We start from the raw sequence: 26573 nt of genomic DNA, 5'->3' as shown, positions 1-26573 counted from the left end.
AACTATGAAACAGCCACACAAAAGTGTCAGCATCCTACAGGGAGCTACGATGGCCCTTCAGAGTTGTCCCACCTTGTATACCACTCAATCCTATCAAAAGGCCATTGGACACGGGTTTCTTCTCTCCCCCTACTCCAGGGAAGTGGCATAACCTTGTGGAGGCTTTCTTTCTCTGAGGGCAGTTTCTGGAAAGAGACTTGATGTGAGCTGAATGCTCAGTCATGAAGAAGGGGATTTCAGTGGTACACCACAGTATTCACTACAGATTTGGTTTTGCCTTTCTGATCCCCCTCTGAGTCTCTCAAATTCTTCTAACACAAATCTCTGCAGACTTAGCCCTGGCGTCTGAAATCACAACTGAGGAGATGCTCTTAGAATTGAATTGAGCCAATAAACTGATTTTGATCTGAGCCCTTCCACTGACTTGCCAAATCATACATTGTCAAATGCCTCCTCCTGGGTGGTGGGGGTCATAAGGGAGGTTTCTTCTTCATTTCATAAAATGACAAGTTGACCTCACTCTTCTGAAAAAACAACTACATAAGCTCATGGTGTTTATAACCTTACTTGTACTATGAAGGAATAACACTAGAAATCAACTGGGTTTTGACCAATATCAAGAGAGACAGGAGCTTGGACATGGGAAGGAAGTCAAACCAGGTTCAAAACCCCCTCCACATTTTGACTCACATCCTCAAGTACAGAGGCCACCAAGAGGACTCAAGCTCAGAGACAAGAGGCTAGTTGCCTCACACCTTCCCTTCATCTGTTAGATTTGGACTTCAGGTAACATACCTTGAAACTTTGAGAGTTAATCTCTCCCTTGTCAAATTTCTTAAGTCTACATAGACAGCAATATTATTAGGGTGAACCATATAAAATTGCCAATATTTGATAGCTTTTCACCTACAAAAAAAACCATGTGGGTCAACCAATTGTGTAAGCATTCTTAATCTAATTTCTGTTGACCCTAACTGAACTATGAATGGCTTTCAAAGTGTTCTCTTAGCTCCCTGAAATAGTATAACTTTTTTATATCTAAGTATTTATGTGACTTCATTTTTTTGTGGGGAGAGAGGGCACACACATCAACAAATTTTCTAACAAATTTGTTATTTTCTGCTAAACCAAATTAGGAATCCCTGGGCAGTCAGAAGAACACAGAAAACCCAAATTCCTAACTGTCTAGCATTCAGCTAGAGGAAGTCACTTAAGCTCTCAGAATCCTACATTTCACTTGTATAGTATAACCTTTGTATCCTGGGGATATTGTAATAAAAAGGTCTCAAATAGGAACAAAAACCCAATGAGCTTATTGGAGGCTGCAGCAAGGCATGTGATCATGTTTGGCAAACTGTATAGTGCTATGCAAAATGAAAATAATATGTGCTCACTTTCTCCTGTTCAAGGGCCTTCCCTTTCACTCTGGAATCAGGAAGTGCCATAGATGAATGAAAATGGAAAAGCACACACACAAAATAACATCTCAGTAATAACCAAAAGCATTTTGAAACCTCAGAGAAGATTCTTTTCAAGTTTGTGGTATAGTTTTATGTTCTGCTGTCCAGGGACCTCTGCAAAGGATGACCTGGACGTCGAAATGCTTGGTCTGGGAGTCTATTAAGTGTGTTTGTACCCAGCAGGCAGATTGAAGAGGGATTTCTTAAGCCCAAACAGTTCTGCACCAAGAAAACATTCTTTCAGTCTTACCCCTCACAAGTGGCCAGAAGTTAGATCCAGCAGTTAATGTGAAGGCTTTGGATGGAAAGCAATTGAGTGTGCAGGACTGGTTTTCCACTCTATCAGTAAGTCTCAATCTATCTGCCTATCATCTATCTATCTAACTATCTATCTATCTATATCTATCTAATCCATATTTTCTCTGTTTCAAAGTATTTTGCTGGAGATTCACTGAGCTAATTTCACTGGCAAACATTTTATTTTTAGACTGTTCCTCAGTCCTGAGAATCAATTGCTTTTCTAAAAGATCTTGCCTCCTTTCTGATATCTAACTATACTTTGTCTTCTTCATAAAAGCCACATTCAAATTAATTTTATATTGCCCTGTAATACATAAATGCAATCTCCTTGTTAAAACAAATAATAAAACTTTACAAATAAAGCTTACAAGTCCCTTGACCTCTTAGCATCTTGGACTTTTCTCTTGGGCCGTCTGGTCCTCATTTCAGATCTGAGTAGTCCCCAAGGAGGTGCATCTGGTGTGCTTTGTCCTGAAAGGGGCTGCTCTTCATATTGTACATTTGATGTGGTGATTAGAGGAGTGTCATACTTGTAGTGGCAAAGGTGACATGGGGTAGAATAAGCAGAGATTTGTGTTGACAAATTTTCTGCTCCGGCCAATACCTATTTTCACATTTAGGAACATAAAATCCATTATTTATTTCATAAAAAATAAAAATAGCCTAGACCATTATATATACTAAAATAGCTCTGCTTGGCTGTGGAAAGACCAGCTTATTATTTTCTTTATAATAAAATTTTTTTGGCTGCATTGGGTCTTCGTTGCTGCACACGGGCTTTCTCTAGTTGTGGCGAGCAAGGGCTACTCTTCGTTGCAGTGTGCAGCCTTCTCATTGTGGTGGTGGAGTCTCTTGTTCCAGAGCACGGGCGCTAGGCACGCAGGCTTCAGTAGTTGTGGCTCACGGGCTCTAGAGCGCAAGCTAACTAGTTGTGGCGCATGGGCTTAGTTGCTCCGCAGAATGTTGGATCTTCCCGGACCAGGCACTGAACCCATGTCCCCTGCATTGGCAGGTGGATTCCTTTTTTTTTTTTTTTAACATCTTTATTGGAGAATAATTGCTTTGCAATGGTGTGTTAGTTTCTGCTGTATAACAAAGTGAATCAGCTATATGTGTACATATATGCCCATATCACCTCCTCCTTGCATCTCCCTCCCACCCTCCCTATCCCACCCCTCTAGGTGGTCACAGAGCACCTAGCTGATCTCCCTGTGCTATGCGGCTGCTTACCACTAGCTATCTATTTTACATTTGGTAGTGTATATATAAGTCCATGCCACTCACTCACTTCGTCCCAGTATACCCTTCCCCCTCCCCATGTCCTCAAGTCCATTCTCTACAGCTGTGTCTTTATTCCTGTCCTGCCCCTAGGTTCTTCAGAACCTTTTTTTCTTTTTTTAGATTCCATATATATGGGTTAGAATATGGTATTTGGTTTTCTATTTCTGACTTACTTCACTCTGTATGACAGTCTCTAGGTCCATCCACCTCACTACAAATAACTCAATTTCGCTTCCTTTTATGGCTGAGAAATATTCCATTGTGTATATGTGCCACATCTTCTTTATCCATTCATCTGTCGGTGGATACTTAGGTTGCTTCCATGTCCTGGCTATTGTAAATAGAGCTGCAATGAACGCTGTGGTACATGACTCTTTTTGAATTATGGCTTTCTCAGGGTATATGCCCAGTAGTGGGATTGCTGGATCAGATGGTGGTTCTATTTGTAGTTTTTTAAGGAACCTCCCTACTGTTCTGCATAGTGGCTGTATTAATTTACATTCCCACCAATAGTGCAAGAGGGTTCCCTTTTCTCCACACCCTCTCCAGCATTTATTGTTTGTAGATTTTTTGATGATGGCCATTCTGACCAGTGCAAGGTGATACCTCATTGTAGTTTTGAACTGCATTTCTCTAATGATTAGTGATGTTGAGCGTCCTTTCATGTGTTTGTTGGCAATCTGTATATCTCCTGTGGAGAAATGTCTATTTAGGTCTTCTGCCCATTTCTGGATTGAGTTGTTTGTTTTTTGGATACTGAGCTACACGAGCTGCTTGTATATTTTGGAGATTAATCCTTTGTCAGTTGCTTCGTTTGCAAGTATTTTCTCCCATTCTGAGGTTGTCTTTTCGTCTTGTTTATGGTTCCTTTGCTTTGCAAAAGCTTTTAAGTTTCATTAGGTCCCATTTGTTTATTTTTGTTTTTATTTCCATTTCTCTAGGAGGTGGGTCAAAAAGGATCTTGCTGTGATTTATTGTCATAGTGTGTTCTGCCTATGTATTCCTTTAAGAGTTTTATAGTGTCTGGCCTTACATTTAGGTCTTTACTCCATTTTGAGTTTATTTTTGTGTATGGTTTTGGGGAGTGTTCTAATTTCATTCTTTTACATGTAGCTGTCCAGTTTTCCCAGCACCACTTATTGAAGTGGCTGTCTTTCCTCCATTGTATATTCTTGCCTCCTTTATCAAGATAAGGTGACCATATCTTCTTGGGTTTCTCTGGGATTTCTATTCTGTTCCATTGATCTGTATTTCTGTTTTTGTGCCAGTACCATACTGTCTTGATTACTGTAGCTTTGTAGTATAGTCTGAAGTCAGAGAGCCTGATTCCTCCAGCTCTGTTTTTCTTTCTCAAGATTGCTTTGGCTATTCAGGGTCTTCTGTGTTTCCATATAGATTGTGAAATTTTTGTTCTACTTCTGTGAAAAATGCCAGTGGTAGTTTGATAGGGATTGCATTGATTCTGTAGATTGCTTTGGGTAGTATAGTCATTTTCACAATATTGATTCTTCCAATCCAAGAACATGGTATATCTCTCTGTCTGTTTGTATCATCTTTAATTTCTTCCATCAGTGTCTTATAGTTTTCTGCATATGGGTCTTTTGTCTCCTTAGTTAGGTTTATTCCTAGGTATTTTGTTCTTTTTGTTGCAATAGTAAATGGGAGTGTTTCCTTAATTTCTCTTTCAGATTTTTCATCATTAGTGTATAGGAATGCAAGAGATTTCTGTGCATTAATTTTTTATCCTGCTACTTTACCAGATTCATTGATTAGCTCTAGTAGTTTTCTGGTAGCATCTTTAGGATTCTCTATGTAGAGTATCATGTCATGTGCAAACAGTGACAGTTTTACTTCTTCTTTTCCAATTTGGATTCATTTTATTTGTTTTTCTTCTATGATTGCTGTTGCTAAAACTTCCAAAAGTATGTTGAATAATAGCGGTGAGACAGGCAACCTTGCCTTGTTCCTGATCTTAGTGGAAATGATTTCAGTTTTTCACCATTGAGAACAATGTTGGTGTTGGTTTGTCATATATAACCTTTCTTATGTTGAGGTAAGTTCCCTCTATGCCTACTTGCTGGAGGCTTTTTATCATAAATGGGTTTTGAATTTTGTCAAAAGCTTCTTCTGCATCTATTGAGATGATCATATAGTTTTTCTCCTTCAATTTGTTAATATGGTTTATCACATTGATTGATTTGCGTATATTGAAGAATTCTTGCATTCCTTGGATAAGCCCCACTTGATCATGGTGTATGATTCTTTTAATGTGCTGTTGGATTCTGTTTGCTAGTATTTTGTTGAGGATTTTTGCATCTATGTTAATCAGTAATATTGGCCTGTAGTTTTCTTTTTTTGTGGTATCTTTGGCTTTGGTATCAGGGTGCTGGTGGCCTTGTAGAATGAGTTTGGGAGTGTTCCTCCCTCTTCTATATTTTGAAAGATTTTGAGAAGGATAGGAGTTATCGCTTCTCTAAATGTTTGATAGGATTCATCTGTGAATCCATCTGTTCCTAGGCTTTTGTTTGTTGGAAGATTTTTAATCACAGTTTCAATTTCAGTGCTTGTGATTGGTCTGTGTATATTTTCATTTTCTTCCTGGTTTAGTCTTGGAAGGTTGTGATTTTCTAAGAATTTTCCCATTTCTTCCAGGTTGTCCATTTTATTGGCATATAATTGCCTGTAGTAATCTCTCATGATCCTTTGTATTTCTGCAGTGTCAGTTGTTACTTCTCCTTTTTCATTCCTAATTCTATTGATTTGGGTCTTCTCTCTTTTTTTCTTGATTAGTCTGGCTAATGGCTTATCAATTTTGTTTATCTTCTCAAAGAAGCAGCTTTTAGTTTTATTGATCTTTTCTATCATTTCTTTCATTTCTTTTTCATTTATGTCTGATGTGATCTTCATGATTTCTTTCCTTCTGCTAACTTTGGGGTTTGCTTTTCTTTCTCTAATTGCTTTAGGTGTAAGGTTAGGTTGTTTATTTGAGATGTTTCTTGTTTCATCAGGTAAGATTTTATTGCTATAAACTTCCCTCTTAGAACTGCTTTTGCTGCATCCCATAGGTTTTGGATCATCGTGTTTTCATTGTCATTTGTTTCTAGGTATTTTTTGATTTTCTCTTTGATTTCTTCAGTGATCACTTCGTTATTAAGTAGTGTATTGTTTAGCCTCCATGTGTTTGTATTTTTTAAATATCTTTTCCTGTAATTGATATCTAGTCTCATAGCGTTGTGGTCGGAAAAGACACTTGATACGATTTCAATTTTCTTAAATTTGCCAAGGCTTGATTTGTGACCCAAGATATGATCTATCCTAGAGAATTTTTCCATGAGAACTTTAAAAAACGTGTATTCTGTTGTTTTTGGCTGGAATGTCCTATAAATATCAATTAAGTCCATCTTGTTTAATGTATCATTTAAAGCTGTGTTTCCTTATTTATTTTCATTTTGGATGATCTGTCCATTGGTGAAAATGGGTTGTTAAAGTCCCCCACTATTATTGTGTTACTGTCTATTTCCCCTTTTCTGGCTGTTAGCATTTGCCTTATGTATTGAGGTGCTCCTATGTTAGGTACATAAATATTTACAGTTGTTATATCTTCTTCTTGGATTGATTCCTTGATCCTTATGTAGTGTCCTTCTTTGTCTCTTTTAATAGTTTTTTGTTTGTTTGTTTGTTTTGTTTTTGCGGTATGTGGGCCTCTCACTGTTGCGGCCTCTCCCGTTGCGGAGCACAGGCTCCGGACATGCAGGCCCAGCGGCCACAGCTCACGGGCCTAGCCGCTCCCCGGCATGTGGGATCCTCCCAGACCGGGGCATGAACCTACATCCCCTGCTTTGGCAGGCAGACTCTCAACCACTGTGCCACCAGGGAAGCCCTCTTGTAATAACTTTTATTTTAAAGTCTATTTTGTCTGATATGAGAATTGCTACTCCAGCTTTCACTTGATTTCCATTTGCATGGAATATCTTTTTCCATGCCCTCACTTTCAGTCTGTTTGTGTCTCTAGGTCTGAAGTGGGTCTCTTGTAGACAGCATTTCTACAGGTCTTTTTTTGCATCCATTCAGCCAGTCCTTTTCTTTTGGTTGTAGCATTTAACCCATTTACATTTACAGCAATTATTGATGTATATCTTCCTATTACCACTTTCTAATTGTTTTGGGTTTGTTTTTGTAGGCCTTTTCCTTCTCTTGTGTTTCTTGCCTAGAGAATTTCCTTTAGCATTTGTTGTAAAGCTGGTTTGGTAGTGCTGAGTTCTCATAGCCTTTGCTTGTCTGTAAGGTTTTTTATTTTTCCTTCGAATCTGAATGAGATCCTTGCTGGGTAGAGTCATCTTGGTTGTAGGTTTTTCCCTTTCACCACTTCAAATATGTCCTGCCATTCCCTTCTGGCTCGCAGATTTTCTGCTGAGAAATCATCTGTTAACCTTATGGGAATTCCCTTGTATACTATTTCTTGCTTTTCCTTGCTGCTTTTATTATTTTTCCTTTGTATTTATTTTTTGATCGTTTGATTAATACGTGTCTTGGCATGTTTCTCCTTGGATTTATCCTCTATGGGACTCTCTGTGCTTCCTGTTCTTGATTGCCTATTTCCTTTCCCATATTAGGAAAGTTTTCAGCTATAATATCTTCAAATATTTTCTCAGTCCCTTTCTTTTTCTCTTCTTCTTCTGGAACCCCTATAATTCGAATGTTGGTGCGTTTAATGTTGTCCCAGAGGTCTCTGAGACTGTCCTCAGTTCTTTTCATTCTTTTTCCTTTAATCGCTCTGCAGTAGTTTTTTCCACTATTTTATCTTCCAGGTCACGTGTCCGTTCTTCTGCCTCAGTTTTTCTGCTATTGATTCCTTCTAGAGAATTTTAAATTTCATTTTTTGTGTTGTTTCTCATTGTTTGTTTGCTCTTTAGTTCTTCTAGGTCCTTGTTAAGCATTTCTTGTATTTTCTTCATTCTATTTCCAAGATTTTGGATCAACTTTACTATTATTACTCTGAATTCTTTTTCAGGTAAACAGCCTATTTCCTCTTCATTTGTTTGGTCTGGTGGGTTTTTACCTTGCTCCTTCATTTTCTGTGTATTTCTCTGTCTTCTCATTTTGGTTAACTTACTGCATTTGGGGTCTCCTTTTCGCAGGCTGCAGGTTCGTATTTCCCATTGTTTTTTGTGTTTGCCCCTAAACACAAACCTTTGGGTAAGGTTGGTTCAGTGGGTTATATAGGCTTCCTGGTGGAGGGGACTGGTGCCTGTTTTCCAGTGGATGAGGCTGGATTTTGTCTTCCTGTGGGCAGGGCCTGGCATGCAGATTCTTAACCACTGCGCCACCTGGGAAGTCCAAGAGCAGCTTTTAAAAATATCTTCTTTGTTCACATAAAGTATACACTTTTAGTTTTCTAATTATACAGCCAATTCTAGAAATTTCTTTGTCTATATATACATAAAAATAGGTTTTTAATAAATGCATATTGAACTGAATTTTTAAAACTCTATTAAAATAGTTATATATACAAAGTATATTTTTCATATATCCCATTTATAAAGTAGAGATACAATCTATACCAAGAGCTTCAAGTATTACCAATTTCTATGGAAGCAGAACCTGGAGTATCAGTTCACAAGTACAAGTGCCATTTTAAAAAAGCATATATGAAATTTTTTAGCCCATAAATTTCAGAAAAGTGTAATTCTCTATATACCAAAATATATGGTTGTATGTTTAATTTTAAGACTTTCTTCTTTATCGTTGTCTTCCTGAAGTATAAACAGGATAAAAAATAATTCCTTTTTGGAAATAAGAATTACTGAGTCCTTACTAGATGGTAGGCACTCTCCTATGTGCTTCTACGTGATTTCATTTCATCCTCATAGTAGCCGCCTGAGATAGGTAGTATATCTGTTTCTCAGATGTGGAAGAGGCACCCTATGCTCAGAGAGGAGAGGTGGATAGTTCAGATCTACCCAGCTAGTACAGATGGATTAAACCCAGGGTTCTGCCTGGCCAACACTCCCTCCAGAATGGTGAACTCACTTGATTCCCTTTACCGTGGCTCAGATTCATTATGAACATATGTGCAGGCTCAAACTTGTCTCTGCTTTTGAGGTTCCAATAGTTGTGTTAGAGTGTTATACTTCTTTGTGTCTAGTTGCTACTGTGAATCATATCAGGTATTCAGATGAGAATGAAGTTTGGCTACCTCTCTGTGTCAACTGTGAGAGAAAATGCCCAAGACTTGTCATCCAGTACCATGATCAAACCCTTGTCTCTCGTTGCTTTGTGTATCCCAACATTTCTCTGCTGATGTCTCACCTGTGGTTTTCCTACTTAAGCCACGGACTGGAAATCCTGGCATAGCTGCTTCCCACAAGTCAAGGCACAGAGACACTGCCACCAAGAGCAGGCTTTAAGGTTCAAAGTGATTTGGGATTCAAAGACCCGTAGAGCAAGGAGATGCAAAACAAGATGGAGGTTTTGGGCATGGGCCCTCAAGATGGAGAAATCCACACCATAAGGCCTACAAATTAGCTTCAGGTGGGTGGTGACTATTTTGGGACCCAACAGACAGTGGGAAAACTGAGCTCTCCTGTTGCTCGTTGAAGCCATTCCATTCTTCGAGTCTGAGACCTACTGAGGTAAAGCCACCAGGTACTTGTTTGGACTCTGTTTGTTCCTGGCTCAGGAAACAACCCAGAGCTTTCTTCCAGTACTCAGGTCTCTTTTGTGGTGTATGAAAAGGAAGAGGTTGTGGGAGTTCCCAGGGCACTTTGATGTCATTTGGGGCTGGGGTTGAGAGCTTTGCATTAGGCTCCTGGTTACCTTATGGTGTGTTTCATGTCTAGCCCTCATCCAGCCAGGAACAAAGGACCTCGTATTGCAAGCCATAACCTATGGGTCTGGAAGTTTCTTAAGTTATAAAGAAATATTTATTACTTCAAAGAGGGGAAATGAAAAGGAGGAAAAAAAGACACTGTAAAAAAAGAGTGTGGCTGGTCTTTCCCTCAAAGGAGGAAAGGAAGAAGGGAGAGTTGTGCTACATTGACCACTGAAAATCATAAAATCACCCTAATTGAGCCAGCAGTGCAAATGGACACTCTATAAACACACCACCAAGGCTCAGGAAAAATCAGTCTGCGGACAAGGAAGAATTCTTATTAAAATGGAAAACATGTTTTACTCTCCTGCTCCCCATTTTAAGAAAAGACCTCTGCCATCAGATGGTGTACCCTGCTCTGACACTGAGGACAGTTTTTCTGGAGCTTTATCCCCTTCAGAACCTGATGAAAAGCTAGAGAAATGCACACAGAAGGTTGTACAGTCCAGCACCAGATTCTAATAATGCAACAACCATCCAACACCAGGGAAGACTGGAGTTAATTCTCAATAGAAGTTAAGAGTAATGTTGAGCTATAGGAAATAAAAGTAGAATTACTACATCAAATAATTTCAATATGGAAAATAAGTTCTCCAGGTCATTCCCCAATCTCTGAGGTGTTTTCTTTTATATTAAAAGATTTCCAGGGACAAAACGTCCATAGTTTACTGTGAAAAACTGTTTCTTTGTTAATTGGTCTAGCCATCTAGGTATATTTCTCATAGATAACTGAATTTCCATTGTTGGCTTATTCTTCAGCCATGGATAGGGTATATGGGCTTGAGGCACCAAAAGAATAAGAGTAAACAGTTCGGCAGCTTCTAATCTCAGAAGCAACCGAATCTTCAATAGCTTCTCTCCCATGGCATAGTTCAAAAGCTAAGTGAGAGGTTCTGATAAAAACTTTAGGGGAGAGATAAGGAGATAGGGAAGGATAATTAGCTATGCCAGTTCAGAACAAAGTGTTAGCAAGGTGATACTCTTGTCCACGTCTCTCACTTTGGAGATAGGGAGGTATTGTCTACCTATGCTGTAGTTTACTGTCTCCAGAGATGGTCTATTTGAGTGATCTTTTTGAGAAATTTAAAGAAAGATTCAAGTGACAAGCAATTGGTTGACATAAAAAGTCTCATAAAAAGATAGGCAGCTCAGTAGCTGAAAGTTATCTTCTTTCCAGCTAATTTTGACTTTTGATGTGACTGTGGCTATCTTTCTGTGCCTACTCCATGTTTTTTCCCATTGTAAAGGAGAAGGGAGCTCTTTATGAATGGTGAGCTATTTGAGGAGTATAAAAATAGGGTGACACGTGCCTTGATAGCCCACTGGAAATAATGGCTCGTACGTGTATGTGCTTATGCCTAGGTTTGTTTCAATAGACCAGGAGTGGCCACAGCAATTTTCATTTTCTTGACATCTGATGGCCTGGTGCCTGGGGAACGTCAGCGGCCAACAGTGACCCTTTACCTGACTGATACCAGTGGAAACAACCACTCTCTTGGTGAGTCTGACAGTTATCCCTTTAGGACCACTAGAAGACAATCCATTAGACCCAGGAATCAGCTTGATGTCTGTCTCTGATGTTGTTTGAGACCTTGCTTACATCATACAGCTATTGAGAAGATAAAATGAATACTAGATATGGAAACTTGGTACTACATGAAAGACTTAAAATATTATTCATCTCCTTGTTTCTCTTCAGGAAGCTATGAACTGTCATGCCAGCATAACCCACTGGTTATCAATGTAACCCATCACTCGAACGTCCTCTTCCACCATACCACCTCAGTGCTGCTGAATTTCTCGTCCCCACTGGTGGGCATCTCAGCAGTGGCTCTAAGGACATCCTCCATCATAAGTCCTTCAGCTTCCAACAACTGCATCCCAGAGCATGAGGGGCAAAATCATCAGGGACAGAGGTACAAAGTCCCCTTTCTTCCTTTTGTTCTTTCTTTTTGTTGTGATGTGTTGCTATCATTTTCATACATACTATTGTATATATAGTGGGTGCTTGTTCACTAACTAAAACTGGGTCTAAGAACTTCTAAAAAGACTTAAGAAGCAAGCAAAGAACAATTCATAGAAGGCACACTTGCGTTTTATATTTTGCTCTTCTTTCCTTAGCTGAGAATAACGTTTATGTAAATATTTATCATCTTTAAGGTCGTAAAATCTTTTTTACATATAAAACCACTGCCTTCACATCAACTTTGTTATGTAAACTGCCAAAAATTCTCTGCCAAAAACTCAGTGTTCCCTAAGCGATGTATATTTTTTCACTTGTTCCCACCTGGACAGTGTATATAGCAAGTTTAACAATTAGTTTCTAAGGCATGTCATATAATCAATTAGATTTACATATGGAAATCAGGACTACATTAGCTATATGTGCCCTTCTGTAATTGTCATCTAGATAGCATTTCCTGGACTCTCAGCTCCTGCTAGTAAGGAACTGTTCTTCATAGCATTGGTATGCCCAAGGTTGGCCCTGATGGGGCAAGGAGCAAGCCAAACACAGTAATCTGTGCTGCACTTGGGCTGGACTCACTCTATGAATGGTCTAATCAGTTGAGTGGCACTGTAGGTAACAGGGTTTGTTCCCTCAAGGAGTGAAGTGTCAGGCAATTGGGATCCTGGTCACAAAAGCTGGAGTTGCAGGCAGCACTCCATCACCAAGGAGGAACTCTGATACCACCTTGCCCAACCTAGGTATCCCAGAAACCCAACCTTGATTAGGGAATAAGTGTAGACAGTACTAATATAGTATATTAGTTAACTTTTGCTGTGCAGCAAATTATAGCAAAATTTAGTGGCTTATCACGGTTTCTGTCAGAGAGGAATCTGGGTGCAACTCAGCTAGGTGCCTCTGGCTTAGAGTCTCTTATGAGGTTGCCATCAGCTGTGGGCTAAGCGTGCAGTAACCTCAAGGCTCGAGTGGAGCTGGAGAATTCACTTCCAAGTTCACTCATGTGGCTGTGGCAAGCCTCAGGAGATCTGCATCCAAACTCACTCACACAGGTGCTGGCAGTGGGCACACTCACATAGGCATGGCTCAGTTCCTTGCCATGTGGGCGTCTCCATAAAGTGCCTGAGTGTCCTTATGACATGGCGGCTAATAATCCAAAAAATAAAGAGAACCAGAGAGGGTGAGTACACGAGAGTCTGCCCAGAAAGGAAGCCAGTCTTTTTATAACATAATGTTGGAATTGACAACCCATTACTTCTGGTATATTCTATTGATTAGAAATGAGTCAGTTAGTCCAGCCCATACTCAAGAGGAGGGATGTGCATCAAGGCACGAGTCATTAGGTGCCATTTATCACATGCAGTAATAGTAGTTTATGTTAATCAAGCACTAACTGTGTGTCAGACATTGTTGTAAGTGCTAGGAAGGGATAGGGTCTAGGTAATGGACATTGCAACACTAGCCAGTTCATCTGCAACTTTTAAGTCTCCTTAGTGAGCAAAAGTCTTCAAATATTAATGTAAGAATGTAGACTATTAAAATAGCATTTTTTTACTAGAATTATTGCCTCTGTCTCATGTGTTTTCCAATTATTTTCTCTATTGGTTCTACCTCTGGCCTCAAGCCATACAGAATTTCTTTCAGGTCCCTGAAACATGTGTTCTTGTTGAGCTCCATGTCTTTGCACACAATGTTCCTACTTTCTTGAATGCTGTCCAGTACTTCTTCACTTCAACTCAACTTGACCATCATGATTCACCTTCGTCTATGAATTTTTGGCAAACTCCCTCCCTGTTTCCATAGGACATTGTACACAACCCATGCTTTACAAAGGCAGCTATCACATAAATATACCTATTCATTTATTTGTTATTCTTTCCCACTCTGAGCTCCCTGCAGTAGGAATTCTGCTCAGTATCTCTCAGTACCTACTAAAGGCCCTGGCACGTAAGAGGTGTCAGAAACTGTGCATTGAATGACAGTTACGGATTTTATCTCTAAATCTTCCACGGGACAGAACTGAACAAGCAAAGCAAAAAGGAAGTCACAACCTCTGTAGACCCCAAGGGACAAGAATTCCCCTCACAACAACAGCTGTGCAGTTTTGACAAAGAAGTTGATTAATTATGATCACTGCTGCTAGTTCTTCACTTATTTTCATTTGGCACTGTGGGAAAAACAAGTTTTATACGCATGCATGCAAACGAGTAGAAATAAGATATGATTCTCCAGTTTACACAGAGTGTATCTGGAATGCACGAGAATTTCCAAACCACATGTGACTGACAGGAGCCATGCAAATTGGCTTTTCCTTTTCGGCCAGAAAATCAGTGCAATATAGTAAATTTTGATACACAGGGAACCTAATAGATCCCGCATATTTTCTTTGTGGACAGATTTAAAATCTAAATCCCTATGTATTCTCAAAGAGTAGAAGTCTTTTAGCATCTTTGTATCAATCACAGTTGTAAATGTAGATAGACCATAATATGAAACCCTCAAATTCTGGGCATAGTGAGAGGGATTCCTGGCTACCTCCTTCTTACCCCTTATGACCTGAATTACATTAATACTAAAATGGGCACGGGAGAGCTGACAGATGCCTGGCAGTAGAAGATGTTTTATCCATTTTGTATTTAACCATTAATGACCAATGGTCTGTCCTCCTACAACACTTTATCCTTAAACCAGCCTGACTGACCCACAGAATCTCAGCTGAAGGCCAGTAAACCTAAGTCTGGCTCTCCAGTGACATTCATGATCCTTACCTTGGACCATTTGACTTTGATATTTCTCTTCATCTTGTTTCCCATTCTGCTATGATGGCTACCCAGCTTCTGACCCTTTGGGCTTAGTCTACTGATAATGAACGCCTTAGTCCCGAAAAGCGACTTTAGTGTTCTTGGTTTTGGTCACCAGTGCCCAGTAAGAGCTGAATTCATTCTTACTCTCTGGCTATTTCCTGCCCTAGCCACCTTGGGGAAAGGTCCTGCATAACCTTCCACAGTATCCCATGAGTTGGAGTGTCAGGCAGATCCCCAACCATTCCAGGATTGTGTTGATGGCTTGGGGAAGTGGGAACCATCTTTTTGATTAATACAGTGGGATTTTGAATGTATCCGAGATACAATCCTGGCACTAATAGGTTAATTTTCCTAAATGAGTGGATTAGCTTGCAGATAATCAGGGCTCAGGTTATCTACTTTGGAAATTCACAAGGTCAGGTCTAGAAGAATTTACTAACAGGCAAGAATTGCTGATGGGCATGTGTTTCTCCTACAACAGGATTCTGTTTTTTCAGTCACATGAATACAATGAAAACATTAGTTGCAACTTCTCTGACCCTACCTGATGGTATATCCATCAGATACCCCAGTGTTGAATCTTCTGAAGATGAAGGATATTATCGCCTTTTTCAGGACATAGGCTGATAGCAGTGGTTGAAACTTCTGATCACTCATTTCTTTTCAGCATTTGTACTTTCCTTTTATTGATTTTTCTATCTACCAGCTCTATAAAAGGTTGAGAATACAGTATAACCTTCCAGACAGTTGCGCTTCTTTCCATTCTTCCTTGTATTTCAAATAGTTCTGGCTTTTTGTAATTTCATATTACATAATTAAGTGTATAAATGCTTGTGACTGTTTTATTTTTATTAGGATCAAAGCTCTTGCCAACCCTTTTGCCCCTTTCAAAGGTTAAGGCTTTGTATTATGCTTTGTCTGGAATGAAAATTTCCATCCCTGCTTTCCTTTTGTTTGTATTTGTTTGATAAATGTTTGCCTCTGTTTTATTTTTAACCTTTCTCTATCTTCACTGCCAGTGAGGCCAGGGCACATTGCTTTACTGCACTCTTTACAAAGACAGTAGGATTTCACTGTGTAAAACTACTCCAAGCTTTTATTCTGAAATTTTATCTCGTGGTCCTCAAGCCTGTAGTATTCTTTAGGACTCTGTAGCATTCTTACCTTTGGGACAGTTATCTCCCAGGATTCAATGGCCTTTGCCAATGGTTCTCCCTTCTTCCCACTTGCTTCTACCTCACCCCACCAAGACCCTTGTACTTCCTGACCGGAAATCTTGAAATGAGTAAAGAAAGGGTACTGATGAGGACTGATGGATAGAGAACAGAACTGTGACCCCTGAAAAGTAGTGCCCAGCTCTCTGGTCTTTACAGGGGCCAGGGAATGAAGAAAGAGTGACCTGTTTCCCTCTTTTCTTTTAGTATGGCTCTATTCTTTACTTGCTTTGCTTTTTTCAGAAAACAAAACAAGAAATGCATGTTTTGGCTTCCGGTGATATTTCTCAATTCAACTCCAATACATTTTGAAATCAGGAGAAAAATCCTCAGAGTCCAGCTATCCACCTTGGTTTTTGGTATTGATAAGAGTTTTCATATTTTTCTGTATTGTTGGTATTTAAGTGGGAAACAGGGAGAAATTGCCTCAGAGTATTCTTGTGAGATTACCTGAGAATGATCCATGTGGAGTTTGTAGCACATTCAAACACCAGGTGGGAGGACAGCCCAGGCAGTTTCCACACCATTTCCCATCTTTATCATTTTTACCATCCTCCTTTTACAAGTTGTGACAGTTATCAGTCAACTTATTGCTTCTCACCTCTGAATCCACCCTTATCACCCTAACTCGTAGTACTAGAGCAGGATTTTATTGATATTTATCCTTTGCTGACTGGCACAGTGTTAACTTTTGTCAACAGAGGGTTCTGGAAACACACCGTAGGAGAAAGGGTCTTCTCTTCCTGGTTTTGATGTACTTTCTTCTCTCTGGCTGCTGTGATGGGCTCAGCAGTGATGTGCAGGACACCTGTGGTCAAGTACAGCAGGAGTTTGGGTTCCCAGTTGGCTCTTCACAGCAATAGCCAAAGATGATAGCTTGGTAATTGGTAATTGTGGTCCCACTGCGTGTCATTGATTATTAGCATCCCATTTCCCATTGACAAGTAGCTCAGCATTGTACTCAAGCCCAAAGGCACAACCAAACAGATTCCCAAATTCTATCTTTGTGACTCTATCTCCTACTACCACTTCCAGTTCCATTGTTTCAGTCAGTCAGTCAGGACACAGTAATTAGAATAGAGGAAGATAAATATAAATAACTATTGACTAGTAACAGAGGATTAACGACTAAATGGTAAAGAGAACCCTAACATAGAAGAATGGTAGATAAAGGGAGCGATCATTACTTTTAGGGATGAGGGAAGAGTATCCGAGGAAGAGTACCTGACCCCCTCCAAGGCTGTGATTTTGATCTCATTGGAGAGGGTGGAGCAGTGGCACACTGGGCGACAGAGAAGTTTGCTGAGGTTTCATAGGCTGAGACTGGCAATCAAGAAACCACCCACTGGGGTGCTGATCGAAGCTCATAAAGAAGCTGTCTGTTGAGGTGCTCTTGGGACTTTATGGAAAGCTGTCATTGGGGCGCTGCTAAAACTTTCTGGGAGGTCACCTGCTGGGCACTGATGAAACTTGATGGGAAGCCACCCATTGGGGTGCTGCTGAAACTTTGTGGGAAGTCATTCACTGGAGTACCTTTGCTGGGAAGCCAGCTGCAGTGCTGGTAGAACTGCTGGGACATGCAGGGTGTCACTGAAACTCATTAGGGGGTGAGCACCACTAGACCGAGGCTGTGTTGGACATCAAAGAGCTGCAGAATCAAGAAGAAAAAGCACGTAGGAATCAAGAAGAAACACCCCTTCCTCCTGCAGTGTCTCTCCAGTTAACGTCTACTGGGAAAACGTGACATCGTGCTAAATGGCAAAAGAGCAGTATTTGCATGGTCCATCTCTAGTATCGCAAAGCAGGGCAATGAAGGTGGAGATTTGGAACTGAGAGGGAATAAGCTGATAACTGGCAGAAAATATCTTGTCAAGTAACCATGAAGAAACCCCTTCTCTCTGCCTTGTATGTTCCAGATTAAGATTTTCTTTAAGTTCCTGGCTTTAATACTAAGACCAATTTTCAATATAACTTTTAAGTAGACTGACCTAACTGGAAATGCATATTTTCTTTTTTTAATGCTTTGAACTTATTTTAAGTCCAAGGCAAACATAAAGTATAAATATCTCTAGCTTATTCAGTATAAATACACATTCTGATTGAGAGGGAAAACAAGTAATAGATACTCATAAATATAAAACTATAGTGGGTTCTGAGGTTTACCTTAAACTATAGGTTATCAAAGCCAAGTATTCTAATATAAAATTGAATAGGACATTAATCTTTTTCAATGAATATGCATGTGGAAACCTGAGTTATTTCTTCTCTCTCTCTCTTGTTCTCACATTCTTTCTCACTCACTGTATATAGTCATGTTTGATCCTTCTTATCTTTGTGGATAATTGAGAGTTGAGTTGTGTAAAAATTTATGTCTAAAACAGTGAATATGTGTGTGTGTATACACATTGTATATACATTGCCATATTTTATTTCACATAGTAGAAAGGCTTCTGAAAAATTTAATGTAGACTGATTTGTAAAACTATTCTATATGGGGTGTGGGGGTGTGTGTGTGTGTGTGTGTGGAAAGAGGCAGACTATTCATCATTCAAAAAATATTTACTAAGTGCCTACAATATGCCAGGAATCATTTTTCAGTTGAGGAAACTGAGACTCAGTGTGTACAAATTCACCTTATTTAAAACTAGCAAAACTAAGAGTAGTATCAAAGTAATTTGTTTTTAGTAAAGAAAGTTTTCATTATAGGAACGAAAAGCTGTTTTAGAAACATATTCATGTGACACAGAGGTAGAGAACAAACGTGTGGACACCAAGGAGGGAAAGAGGGTGGTGGTGGTGGGGTGAATTGGGAGATTGGGATTGACATATATACGCTAATATGTGTAAAGCAGATAACTAATAAGAACCTGCTGTATAGCACAGGGAACTCCACTTCGCTGTACAGTAGAAACTAACACAACATTGTAAAACAACTATACCTCAACAACAACAACAAAATTAATTAATTAATTATTTTTAAAAAGAAATATACTCATGTCTATTACTCTCCAAGAAATCCTTCCACCCTCCCACAAACTGTTGTTTGGACTGCGGTAAGAAGATTTTAACTGGCCCTGGAATAATTAAAGAGCACCCGTATTTTAGATATGTCTATGCAAATGGCATATTTATTTTGAGGAATCCATGAAACCAAGAAATGTAGATGTGGGCTCCAAGTAATGCAGGTGATCTGGTGATATTTGATGGAGTAGGTAATAAATGGTGGAATTGTAAGGATATTTTGGACTTTTGGAAAAGTTCAGGAAATGAATTATCTAGTGGGGCAATTTTATGGGCAGAATCCAGGGGATTTGGGGTCATTAGAAAAAGAGAAAATTTGCCCCAGCTCCTATGCGGTCCTAGCCCAGACAAAAAGAATCTTATTCCTCAAGGAGAGAAAATCAGAAAAGAAATATTCCATTCTCTTGGAGATTAGAAGTACAGGTAAGCCAGAAGGAAGACTACAATTTAAAGCCTGGTTTGTGTATGTGTTAGTTTTCTGCAGCTTAAACCAATACACATTTATACTCTCACAGTTTCTGAAATTCAAGATTTTAGGCCAGGCTTAACTGGGTCCTCTGTAGGCATTTGGTCCCCAAATGCTGCCAATCTGAGGGCCTGTTTCCTGCTGGATGTTGCACAGATGCTGTCCTCAGTTCCTTACCCCATAGCCATCTCCATGGGGCAGCTCACACTTGGCAATTTGTTTCTTCAAAGCCATAAAGAGAGAGTCTCTCAGCAAGAGTACCTTTCAATCTTAGGTTGTGTACTCAGAAGTGACATTGTCACCTTTGCCATATTCATTTGGTTAGAAGTAAGTCACTGGTCCCACCCTCACTCAAGCTGAGAGAATTACACAAGGTTGTGGATTCTAAGAGGCTGGAATAATGTCCACCAAAATACGTTAGGCTGGACTAGTGTGCCTAGACCTTGGAGTTACAAGGATCTCACTGCATGTGTCTCATGGCCTGATAGAGCCACACACTCTACTGATGTAGTTTCAACTTACTAGGCAGCTTGGGTCACAAGGGACATGTGAGGAATTTGCATGCAGGAAAAAAGCATGAGGGAAGAACAATGATTCCCAGAGTAAGGTCTTTCTTATAGGAATTCCCCAGTTCTTGGTAGGTGGATTATCTAAACAGCCTTTTACCAGAGAATGTCCTCCCAATACTACATTATCTAGGTCCACCACATCCATTTTATGACTGATCCATTTCCACATTTTATTCCCAAGTTCATTTTCCCTTTTTCCTAAGCCACCTTCTCAATAGCTCACCCAGAATTGTTACAGTGTTCATTAAAGTGAAAAACAATCAGTAATATCAATTGGGTTTCCTAGAAAATCATAAAATTATTTTAAAAATCTAAAAATAAAAAAGTGGTTATTATTTAAATGATCTGCATTCTGACTCTTTTCATAATGTAGGACAATTGAGGGTTAATTTATTTAGCAATTTGGGTCTAGTGAAATGTGGTTATATATGTGTAAGTGTGTGTGTGTATGTATTTTATTTTACACAAGGCAATCTTTTGGAGAAGATTAATATGCATTGAATTATATAACTAAATTTTTAAATGATTTAACTTTTTAAATGATTGTGCCATTCAGAAAGGCATTATTTTTTAAGTAAAATATAAATATTTTTGTAAACAGCAGTGTCATCCCCAGATTTTCTCTTCTCTTTCTTTGCTTTTATCTTTTCTGCATAAATCTGGATTTTCCTCTTTAGTTAAAGCAAACTGAGCATGAGCACATAAAGTCTGCGTCAAGAGGAAATAATGAACACACACATTGTGTGTGTATGATTGTATATTCAAGGCAACAGCTCTTAAGCAGAATTTATCTTTTGCATTAAAAACATTTACTATTTGGCTGTTACTGTGGACATCAGTGAGAGTTCAGCCTCCAACTCTTTTATACTTGACGTAATGCCTGACATAAGTAACATACCTGCCATGTTTTGTTAATCATGCTTGTGTAAAGAAAAGAATCAGGTAATTAAAAATGAGTAGGGACTTCCCTGGTGGCACAGTGGTTAAGAATCTGCCTGCCAATGAAGAGGACATGGATTCGACCCCTGGTCAGGGAAGATTCCATATGCCTCGGAGCAACTAAGCCCGTGCGCCACAACAAGAGAGTAGTTGTGCTCCACAACTACTGAAGCCCGAGCGCCTAGAGCCCATGCTCCACAACAAGAGAAGCCACCACAATGAGAAGCCCACGCACCACAGCAAAGAGTAGCCCCCGCTCACCACAACTAGAGAAAGCGCACGCACAGCAATGAAGACCCAACACAGCCAAAAATAAATAAATAAATAAATTTATTTTTAGAAATGAGTAATCAAAGAATAGTGTATAGCTGATTTGGTTTGAAGTGCCTCAGGATGCACAGAGACCTACAAATTTATGTACATGTATATTAGTTTAGTCACTTTTGTTTTCTCTGTGGAGCCTCTGTTCTTCAGATTCTGTTTCCTGAAGCAGGGACTGTAAAAAATAAATAATTCAGGGAGAAAAGCCAACAGTCAGCCACCACCAAATAACTCGTATCTTTCCATTTGCGATTCACACGCAAACTTCGGTAACACGCAGGGTTAATGCTGTCTCAGGCTGGCTCCCCTCAGCTGCCTTGCCTCTTCAGATCCCCCCTTTGAATGACATTGCTGTGCTGTGACACAAAAGATATCTTTAGCCTTAGAAAGCTAATCCTGAAAAGGTGGATCTGCTGACCAAGAAGATAGCACCTTCATCAGTAAGTCAAGTATAGAGGATTTCTGGGTCACCCTCCATTGTCCGTGGAGACTTCTTGGCAGACGTGGGATTTTGGTTGGGGAGTGGAGGGATGTGGTAGAAAGGAAAGCACCTTTTCCATAGAATTCACTTCTATGACTTTTATAACTCCCAGAGAATTTCTGGGAGCAAGTGGCTGTGTTTTCCATTCGGAAGGTGTTGGGACTCCTCAGGTGTAAAAATGTTTCTTCTTGGTTGCCCCATAGATTACTGGTAGAGCTGGGGCTAGATTATAAGGCCTCTGAGCCTGAGTCCAGGGGCATGCAGCCAGAGCACAGCTCAGTGCCTTGGCATTCCATCCCTGCTGTAATCAGTGTGTGAGCCTGGTCTTGGTAATAGGATCATTCCATCTCTATTATCCGTCATTCTGCTTCATGCTTCATTATTCCCTGGAACCCTCATTGCTGCTGCTTTACCAATTCCTATCGCGCTTCAGTTATTTGGAGCTCAGATTTAAAATGCCAACACTTTCCCTTCCTTCTCTTCCTGGATTGGGCCCCTATACCTTGCCAGGCTTCTCTATTCCCTACTCAGTCCTATGTAAAACATTCCAATCACCACCCTTTTGATAGCCTCACAAAGTAAAGGGCTTCTTCCTTTCTTGTGCTAGGGGCCACAGGTTAAAGCATCTATTTATCCTTTGGCTCTTCATCTTTTATATTTAGCATAGGGTTTCCTTTTAATGTTCCAGGATGATGGGAACTGTTCTCTCTTGCTGCTGGGAAAGGCCGTATAGAAATGAAATATGTATTGCATTCCTATTCATTTGATTATCTTCTTCCCCAAAGCAGTTTAGCAAATTAACATTGAATCCGTTTTTGCTTCTTAAGCAAGAAAAGAATTATAGCTGCTCAATTGTTCCCTAGGTTTCTTGCTCAACTTCCTTTTCCCAGAATGATTTGTCCATAAAATAAGAGAGAAGGAGGAGAATCCACTGGCGAGGATTCTGGTTCTCCTGGCCGATGATGGATGGCCTGGTGAAAGACAGATCTGCTTTGGGAGGCACAGTGAGCTGTTTGAGTCTTTTCAACTGTTTACTCTCATGGGGTTATAGAGGAAAAATGGAAAGGTCATGGACATGGTCTCATTTAGGGGTTTATTGGGGCACGGCTAGACGACTCTAGAAATAGCCTTTATTAAAATATTACGTTGTCTGAGATGGTTCCTTTATTAAAATATTACGTTGTCTGAGATGGTGGGATACATTCTTAGGACCAGTTGGGTGGCAGCTTTCAGGTTTCAGATTTCAGGGCTACAGGCACAGACATCTTAGGAAGACTTGTGGTTGGAGTCTACCGCTAAGGCTGGTTTCAAAACAGTGACTTCACAACACTAATTCCCAACGCCTTATCACAGTGTCTGAAAGTCCACAATTAGGAATTATTTTGTTCAAGTCCTGATAATCTCCAGCGGTCTCTTTAAAATAGTCAATAACCACTTAATAGAAATAGAAATGTCTTAAGTCGTTATCAGCTGTTTATGCCAGAAGTATTCTCTTATGGACCTTGCCAATTCAAAAGTATACCAGAGCCCTGCTGAAATGCAACCTAGTGTAGGTAACTGGAAGTTTGGGGGAGTATGAGAAGCGGGAAAATTGGTGCTGAAAAGAGAAATGAGTTTAAAATATCACCTGCTTCCCAATTTTTCTCAGGGCTGGCCCTGTGCTTATGGTCTGTATTAACGGCAGCTGGTGGAGAAAGCACAGAAAATAAAAACAAGCCAGTATTTCCAGGGTTCTGTCGTCTTGCCAGCCTGCCAAATAGACAGACACTGTTGACGGATTTGACCCTAAGTTCTGGTCGCAAGGACTCTCAGGCCATGGTTCGGTGTAGCCATATCTGTGGAGACAGAGGAAGCCTGGCGATTAGAATGGCAGCAAGCCCGATGTCCAGACCCCTGCCTCTCACATTTGGCCGCATCATCCAGTCTCACCACACGATTTTAGGACAGTCCCTTCCCTTCTTTGGGCCTTCATTTCTCCATAAGCAAATGAGCCATTGATGTTGCAAGGCTTGGGAATGCTAGGAAGAACAAAAGGACAGAAGAGAGTAATATTCCAAATCTGATGTCAACCAAGGACTGATAAATTCCTGAATTACGAGATGATGGGAACAATGTGAAGCTTCTGTTGGGGAGTCCAGAAACTTTATGGGGAAAGGAAGCCAAGGGGGGGAGAGAGTCCCAGAGGGGCCCAACATGTGTTTTATATTCTACTTCTATATGTGAATTTGGGGCTCATTCAAGGTGCTGGCTTGCGACTCCTCAAGACCTCAGTTAACGCGTAGCTTGTATATAGCCACACAGAAGCCATGCTATCCTTTCTTCCTGCCTTGTAAGTACTGTTCTAGGAATGCCACAGATGGAAGCTCATGCCCATTAAACTGTTTTTTTTTTTTTGCGAGCATATATTTTTATTAGTTACCTATTTTATACATATTAGTGTATACATGTCAATCCCAATCTCCCAGTTCATCCCACCCCCACCCCCACCTCCCCATGCCCATTAAACTTTATTCTCAGGATTATGTTGTTCCCTCACTTAACTCCACCTGTTTCATGATTCCCCAGCCTTGGCCTATGAATATGGCTGGGGAAGTGTCACTCCTGAATTAATAGTTTAATTGGTGCCCCGGGAAGAATAGTGGGGTGGGTAGGGGGAGTCAGCAGTGCAGTCATTTGGGGGCGCCAGTGATCACTCCTCATTAGGAAATGCCTCACGTGGAAATGGTTACTGCCTTCGCAAACTGGAAAAAAAGTTTATTATATATATTCTATGTAGACATAATATTTGTTTTTATTGTTGTTGTTTCTGATGAGTGATTATGTTTCCTTGGTGCTGTGCTAGGGCACACATTCTCTGCCGGTGAGCCAGAAATTGTTTTGACTCTTTCTTTGGTGTTCCACATATTTTATAATCTACATTAAAATCGTCAGTTCTGAAACTTGGTGAGACAGGGATTTTGAAAGGGAGTGCTTTTGGCTGTGTGATGTAAATCTGTTTTTCTTTAGAGGAAGAGGGGGCATTTGGATGGGACTTCTAGTGTTACAGTCAGGCATGGTAAAAAACCATGCCCTGAAATAGAAATGAGTGAAGCAAATTACCAGTCCTGGGGCCACCAGAGTCCAGTCCTGAACTTATGAATAGGTCACATTCGAGGAAGAGATGGACATCTCCTGACAGAGATGTTTTCAGGGGCCAACTTAGGGGCAAAGACTTCAATAGAGGGGCAGAGAAAACCTCCACTTTCCCAGGATACAGGAAGGAAGGAGAAGTCTGCTTAGTGCAGTAATTCATTTCTTTGTCACGTGATGGAAAAATCAGAATTATTACTGAGATTCCTCTGTTTCTATCAGATGAGACTCTTCAGAGGAGAAGAATTTGAATTAATTTTCCCTTCTTGGTCAGTATGACCTTTCAGTAAAACCCCTCAAAGTACCAGCTTCGTTCTGCCCAAGAAGGCTGATGGAAATGTACTTGACATTTAATCTGGTTCTTGCCCTACAAAGCAAAGATGGAGCCAGTAGTGAGGAGGAAGTAGAATGGGGAGCCAGAATGGTGGCCATGTTTTTGTATTTGTTTGGAGAAACAGCAAAGCTCTCTAAGGATGGATATTATTATTATTTGGTTTTGCTGTTGGTGGTGGGAAGATTAACGAGGACTCCATCTCTTCCAGCCCACTCTACTTTCTGTACATATTATTTCCGTCTGCTGCCAAACCCAGAGCATACATTTCTTCTTAGCCCATACCCTCTTATTTCACTAAGAATTGGTAAAACAAAGTGGAGGAATGGAGAGAAATCTGATCCGCTTTCACTGTGTAACCTTCAAAGAGTTGTTTCTACAGAAACCACTGGGATTGCTATTTGGTCAATGGTAGCACTTCTTGGATAAATGAATTGCAATATTTTGTTTAACTAAACAACTTAAATGTTGTGACATTAAGCAAATACTTACACTAGGAAAGAAAGATTGTGAGCAACTCTTTTTTTGGGTTCTCTACCACATCCTGCCCATTCATGGGTTTTCTGTACTCCCACCCCAGTAGCACCATCACCTCATCTAGAAAGTTAAATACCATGTTAAAGCTGGAAGGGACCCTTGAGAGAACCTAGTTTAACCCCATCATTTTACAGATTTGCAGACAAAAGGCCAGAGTGGTTAAGAGACTTACCCAATGTCATAGACTTAAGCAAGGCCAAGCCAAGACCTGAGCCCAAGTCACATTGGCCTCGATCTACTACTTTCTCCATCACACCGTGCTATTTCTCAAAAAGTATGAAAGTTTCTCCTAAACTAATCTAGATTCCAGATATCAAGTTGGATGCCTGAGGGAGGGTGGGACGTTGACTTTAGAAAAGTTCTTGAGCTGATGTCAACCTGATTTTGAGTTTAACCTAAAGCTTAATTAAATGTTTCTTTGTTATTATATTGTAGTCTGAGTGTGGTTAGGAAGTTGTGGAATATCCCATAATTTCTTTTGGGCTCAATTTCCTCATCTCTAAAATGAGGAATTAGGGTTGAATTATCTTTAAGGTCCATTTTAGTTTTAACAAACTGTGGTTCCTCTAAGATGATTTTTAAAGGTCTTCCCCACCCTCCATCTGTCACATGCAAGAAATGGGATCTTTAGTGCATAACTTGCATCAGTTCTTACATGGGAGAAATAAGGTTTCACTATTGATTCTGAATAGTGGAATAGTGTCATAGCCTTCTGAAATGCCTCCAGGATGGCACAGACCCTCAGGGGAACCTTACACCAAAGCTGTGAGGAAGCTGTGGACAGAACAGCCAGGACTTCACCCATTCCTTAGGAACTACCCAGCTTCCCAAATGTGGACCTTGGCTGGAAGTGAAGCCAGCTTCACTCTAGTGGCCTCAAGCAATG

At 40.1% G+C, this 26573-nt stretch overlaps 1 protein-coding gene across 1 annotated transcript in view; it reads left to right on the top strand.

Annotated features, from left to right (window-relative positions):
- Window positions 1–26573, top strand: part of PAPPA2 (pappalysin 2) — a gene marked incomplete at both ends in the record, with an annotated part of 281829 nt that overhangs the window by 170764 nt on the left and 84492 nt on the right. The window contains 2 exons of the mRNA XM_082865530.1: window positions 11275–11410; window positions 11612–11828. Coding sequence (XP_082721656.1) covers window positions 11275–11410; window positions 11612–11828 — 353 coding nt within the window. The remainder of the gene's footprint in view (window positions 1–11274; window positions 11411–11611; window positions 11829–26573) is intronic.

The sequence above is a fragment of the Leucopleurus acutus genome (assembly GCF_964270905.1).
Source record: "Leucopleurus acutus genome assembly, chromosome: 2".
Lineage (NCBI taxonomy): Eukaryota > Metazoa > Chordata > Mammalia > Artiodactyla > Delphinidae > Leucopleurus > Leucopleurus acutus.
This window is presented reverse-complemented; position numbering and strand designations above follow the sequence as displayed.